General features: G+C 40.6%; 1 protein-coding gene across 6 annotated transcripts; it reads right to left on the bottom strand.

The window, feature by feature from the left end:
- Positions 1–232: 232 nt before the first annotated feature.
- On the bottom strand, positions 233–6195 carry LOC117537788. Of its 6 annotated transcripts, none has more exons than XM_034203150.1 (6): positions 6117–6172; positions 2807–2905; positions 2605–2664; positions 2418–2507; positions 1933–2311; positions 233–1815 (listed from the first exon to the last, which is right to left on the bottom strand). In XM_034203150.1, the coding sequence occupies exon 6, from the start codon at positions 1640–1642 to the stop codon at positions 554–556; it is 1089 nt and encodes a 362-aa protein (XP_034059041.1). In that variant the 5' UTR covers positions 1643–1815; positions 1933–2311; positions 2418–2507; positions 2605–2664; positions 2807–2905; positions 6117–6172; the 3' UTR covers positions 233–553. The 6 variants fall into 6 exon arrangements, with proteins under 6 accessions (XP_034059041.1, XP_034059043.1, XP_034059040.1 ...); XM_034203154.1 differs by having other exon boundaries at positions 1640–1815; XM_034203152.1 differs by lacking the exon at positions 2418–2507 and having other exon boundaries at positions 6117–6195.

The raw sequence follows: 6195 nt of genomic DNA, 5'->3' as shown, positions 1-6195 counted from the left end.
CACACACACACACACACACACACACACACACCACACACACACACACACACACACACACACACACACACACCACACCAACACACACACAGGTTGTTGTGTTTAATATTCATGAGAATATTTGTCATTGTTCAAATGATAATAAACATTAGCATAAAGCATATTTGTCCACTCATATGTTGATGAGAGTATTAAAAAATATTCCTCTAAGGTACATTTAGAACAGATCAAAAATGTGCGATTAATTTGCGATTAATCGCGATTAACTATTTTAATCGACTGACAGCCCTAGTTTAAACTCGTCCAGAGTACATGAGGGGTCAAGACAGACATAACAATGACCAGTACAGGAATGACTCCATTGAGAGCTGTAGCCTGTGTAGCAATGTTCACAGACATATGGAGAGCCTAAAAACCCCTTCAAGTTTTTAATCCCATAGTAGTGATTTTTGAAGAGAAACAAAAACACAGTTTTGTCTCGTTTGGGACCCTCTGTCTGGAATTTACAGTGAGTACGATCTTCATCGCCTCTGTAAAATACCACAATCGTGCATTTTTAACTCTCTTTGAATTTAACAATGTCGTTGAATGTCACAGCTGTCTGATCTGTCAAACCCACCATCCTCTGAATATATTTACCACATTCAAAACCTTCTTTATCAGTGAGGTTGTCATGCAACAACAGTGCTAAATTAATAGCAAAACACAGCTGGTTGAACGGATTCTGTACCACATACAGAAAACGCCTCTTCTTTTTAACTATCTCATTGTCCAACATTTTACCAGCCAGTCGTTTAGCACCACCACCACGGGGGGATTGTACAATTTGCACTACTAACTCGAGGTTACTGTCTGCCATTACCTCCAAATTTGACTGTACAGCATTGAACAGGGCCTCCTCAAAATCAGCTAGATTATCATCATTAGCATTCAAAATGGCTGACACATTAGCCTGTAGCTGCTCGCCCCGGAGCTCAACCTGAACAATATCTTCCCTATCTGCCCGTGAAAAAGCATCATTTACCATATCCTGTACATTGTTCATCAGAACCCCATAATAGGATGTAAAGTCTGCTTCGTCATTATTAGGAGGGGGTAGGACTAGAGACTGACGCAGTTCTGTGTTATTGAATACAGGTCGAGACAAAACACTTGGTGTGGCATTTCGGTTAGCCCCCCCTCCATGTTGGAACGAGGGGGGTGGTGATTCTGAAGCTTTCGGGGTGTCATTCTGATCAACATGTCTACCACTTTGCATGGAGCAAACTGGTGATTCTGAGTCACTAACGTGTTCACCATTCTGCACGATGGAAACTGGTGCTTCTGTAATGGTTGAAGCTATGCTATTTACTCCATTCAGATGGCTTACTCCGTCTGCGAGCTGATTTAAAAGCCCGAGACCGGGGTAAGTGTCAGAGTTTTGATAGTATGCTAATACACATTCCAAAGCGCTATCTAAGGTTATGGGATGGCTTGAGTTTGTTTGTGATGAGGTGGTAGGTTCTTCGTCGTTTAACTCATTGATATTGTCCGAACACTGAGGAAATGACATATCTCCATACACGAATTCCTCATCACTGCTTAGTTCATTTATGTCGTTTATAGACGGAAGAAAAGAAAATTCTCTAACTGCTAAATCATCCATGTTTGACCGTTTATGAAACCAAAATCAGAAATACATTTGTCACAGCTGAAGAAACGTACCGGTCGGTTACATCGGCATCAATTTACATGAGACCCTCCAGCTTATTCAGTGGGTGTGTCCATAAAGTTGGCAATAACAGCAGTGGGGGTCCACCTGGTAATAGCTTGACTGATCTATACAGAAAAAAGACAGAGAAAAAGAAGGATAAGTATTTGAAAAACACATGGTTATACATTTAACGACTATTCATTTATCAAACATCTTGTAAAATAACCATAAAACTCATTTACCGGGGTAATATCTCGTCAGGAGGGGATCTGTGAGGAGTGATATATCGGCCTGAATCACCCTCGAACTGAGGACTAGGGCTTGAGTCTGTCTGACTCGATATGAGCATGTCTGGTTGTAACTCAAAGTCATCCAGATAGGCACTGTAAGTGTAAAAATCGGCCTGCAGTTCTGGCGGAATCTGCATAAAGGTTTCAGACCCAAGCGGTTGCAGGGGGGCGTTGAAAAGGGGGGTGTATGCCTGGTTATCTGAGTCCCGGGGGAGGGCGACGGCTGTCCTCAGGGGGTCTGCAGTTACCTCAAAGGGTAGATTGTGTGTAAACTCCACAGGGGGAAAGTTTTGATACACAGAGCCTCTGTCAGTGTTGTAGACTTCGCCACCTTTTTTAACAAAAGAGTAAAAAAAAAAACGTTATTCGGGGATACTTTGCACATAAAAAACATATTTGATTTCAAAATAAAATACAATTAGTTTAAATATAATCACTTTCCACAGAGGGTAAATTAAGGTAGGCTCCAAGTGCAAAGCAGATTCTTTCCACTATTAGTGGCCTTATCTGACTCAGAGTATCCTGAGCTGAGACACACAGAAAGATTTGATTATAATCTACACCATATTACTCTATACTTTTCTAATTAAAAACATGTTAAAAAGAAGTAAAAAAGAAACTCACCTAGTATTTCAATAATCCTATGACCCCATACATTAGGGTTTTCAGCACACAGGATCTCTACTGCAAACAGAAAAACATAATATTTTTTAAGTATCTAATAATATACTATCCACATATATATATATATATATATATATATATATATATATATATATATAAACAACATTTAATAATTACATGATATTATAAGATAAGTACTTACCACATTGTTTTGTGATGGCGTCCAGGTCAATAAAGCGCAGAGCTGGAATGGTAGGATAATTCATCCTCTAGTTTCTTCAAACTGTAGAGATCTTGTCGCCTTATAAAATACCAAATAACAGAGCCATGTCAACCCCTCAAAAAAAACTGACCAATCGATGAGTCCTTTTATCCAGGTAATTAGCTACGCGTCTTCTTACAGCTTTTCTTTTGTCCTGATCAGCACCCTGGAGCCGTCATGAAGTGAAATGGAATAGGAAACACGTTTTTAAGAAAACTTCTCTTTTATGGATACAGCAGAATTCTAATATTACCACCTCATATTGGGTTTCCTTACAGTGGTGTAAAATAATGATTAAAAAAGACAATATCATGTTTTTAAATTGTTTTATTATTTCCGTCTTCAGACTTTTCTTATAGTTAATAAAAGTAATTACACATTAGTTCACAAATCCATACAACTAAAAGAGAATATCCTTAGGTATCACTATTAAAACCTAAATAAGATCTTTTGAAAATAACCTCTTTGCAAACAGATACTTCTTGTAATTAATAGTTTCACAAAAACTTGAAAAGAAACATCCTTAGCCAGCACACATCATTTAAAACAAACCCTGAATCAAATCTAGAGAGGACAATAACGTTTTTAGATGTCTTGGTGAGTGAAAATTAATGGCTGTTTTTATTTAATTTGAGCTTATTTATTTTTTTAAAAACTAACTTCATCCCTCTCTTCTCATTTCACAGAGAGTGTCTTAATTAACATAGTCATTTACACCCCAGGCTTATCTCAACCCCCACATCCAGGGGGGGCTCCAACGTGTGTGTGTGTGTGTGTGTGTGTGTGAATTGTTCTTAAAGGTAAGGGTTAGATCATTTGGAAAAAGCGAGAGTCTTTTGCAGTCAAACCGGGGGGAAATCTGCCACTTCCTCACAGAGCCCCTCCTCCAACACACATGAACGCGCGCTTGACCAAAAGAGGGCACGAGATAAGTTTGTGCACAGGCTGTAGGCGTCTGACCCCCGCACTGCTGCTGCATTCGTTTCTTGACTGACGCTACGGACGGATGGCTGTAAGTTGTCACAGGCTGATTAAACCCCATTCGAGGCGTCTCTTGCCATTTTTCTTTTTTGAAAAGGTGACTGGGTAAATGGAATTGCTGTCTTGTTATTTCGTTTGAACGTATTTCTACCTAATTCCACCCCCCACTATTTGTTCGCGTCATAGCCCCGGAAGGGGTAGAAAAGGGGGGAGGCTGGGAGGGGGGCTGGGTAGACAGTCTCACACATAACTTCAAAGAGACACCTAGATTAACATCAAAGGTTTATAGCACACCAGTGTGAAGTCACACCGGCCTGTTATAACACTTCACATCAAAGGGCAAACACCAAAGGCTAATTAGATTAGACGTCATAATTAGATTAGACGTCATAATTAGATTAGACGTCATAATTAGATTAGACGTCATAATTAGATTAGACAACAAAAGGGCTCTGAGGGGGGCCTACAAATACAGCTTCAAAGAGACTTAATCAACACATCAAAGAATTAGACAACAAAGGCGCTAGCCCAGGGGGCTTTTCACATAACACACATCAAAAGGATCTCGAACAAAGGCGCTGCAGGGGGGCATTTCACCCCTATGGGGTGATGACACCTCACCCTCACATCAAAGGATGTCGAACAATGGGAGGCGGGACTTAGCTCATTTGCATAATTGGGGGCGTGTCCACCTGTAACTTGTTATGCATACTAATGTGTACGATTACTAATGCATAACTACACCATAGTTGTGTAGGCCTATATGATATGTCAATAAACCTTAGAACATCTTGAAATCTTGAAAGGGATGTGCAAACTAGTCATTATATACAGTCTTTAATGAACTATTAGTAGAGAATAACGAGTAATGAATATACTTTATAGGGATCCTATTAATATCTAATAATAAAAATAATGAAATTCAATAACATGCTTTAACCACTGGGTGTCCCTTTATATCAGCTGTGCACCTTTTTGGTGTAAATACAGCCTATCTACCAATTGGATCAAAACGTCACGTCCGTTAATTCCACATCTACACGCATGGATTAACATCGATTTAATACATGAATGTAGCCTTTGTTCCTGCTCAAAGAGGTGTCGACCAGCTGGGGCAACAAGAACATCGACGTAATCGAGTGTGGCTATTAAAAAATAAATCATTACGTTGGGGTAGCATTTGCTTGGTATTTCCGGTTATTTCTCCACTGGTTAACGTGGGTTAACAATAAGTAACTGTCACGTTTGAAGGGACGAAATTGTGACATCTTCACGTCTCCCAGCATGGTACATCGTCACATGTTCACGTCTTGCCGTGATACCGGGTTGGTGTTTTGGCCACATTGCTTCCCTTCTGATCAGGGGCGGACTGGGACTAAAATTCAGCCCTGGAAACTGACCCAGTCCGGCCACATGAAATGTCAAATGTTAGAAATCCGCTGTTTATTATTTAAAGTTTTACGTCAGATTCGCTCCTTTTTTCCTCTCTGTACACAGCTCCAGTTTGGGCATTGGCCTGTCATCAGATTTCATTTTTAGTTGCTGCTGTAGCGGAAGTTTAGTACAATTCTTTTTTGATGAAATACTCCACCCTCCATAATTGCACTTGCTTCAGTTGCATGCTACTTTGTAAGGGCAGTGATGACAGTTACAGTATGAACTGAAGTTGATGCGATTTGATTGGATTGTGAGGCATGACGTGAGCCTCATCTGATTGGTCAATCCCTCCATTTTATTTCACCACGGGAAGCCAATTTCGGCTGGCCTCCTCTCACAACAGAGTGCAATCTACTGTTTCACCATAACATCTAGAGGGGCGCTGTTTCACTCTTTGTAAAAATACTCAAAGAGAATGGGGGAGAGACGGGCCGGCAGAATAATTACCGAAACTAAACGAAGTGTTTTCATTTATTTATTAATATTATAACCACAATCCAAAAAAACAGGGGAAGCCTGGCTTCCCTTGGCCTCCAGGAGAAAACGCCACTGAGTTCAAGGAATAATTCTCACCCACCTCTTGCTCTTGCCCTGCACGTGTGCCAGTTGAGCTGGTTCTTCCAGCAGCTCAACTCTGTCCCTCATCATGAACGCAGGAGGCTGGCTGTATATCTGAACTCGCGCCCTCATCATTCTCTTCATCATCTTGCTAAGCTGCTGCTGATAGTACTTGTAGCAGCGCTGCTGCCAAAAAGGTCTGTCAATTTGCGACATTGATATGCTTCACCTGCGAGTGACTTCACCTTTTTTTTTCTTGCCTTCTCGGCCCTACCTTTTTCTTTTCGTTTTCTTTGATTTGTATCCATGTGTTTTCATTCTCCCTGTCTGCCGCGGCGTTTAATCCCTTCTCT

Source organism: Gymnodraco acuticeps, unplaced genomic scaffold (assembly GCF_902827175.1).
Source record: "Gymnodraco acuticeps unplaced genomic scaffold, fGymAcu1.1, whole genome shotgun sequence".
NCBI lineage: Eukaryota > Metazoa > Chordata > Actinopteri > Perciformes > Bathydraconidae > Gymnodraco > Gymnodraco acuticeps.
Note: the sequence above shows the minus strand (reverse complement) of the source record. Positions and strands in the feature narration are given on the sequence as shown.

Excerpts from the sequence above, each read along its gene's own strand:
- LOC117537788 (XM_034203152.1), bottom strand. The coding sequence starts at position 1,642 with ATGGATGATTTAGCAGTTAGAGAATTTTCTTTTCTTCCGTCTATAAAC.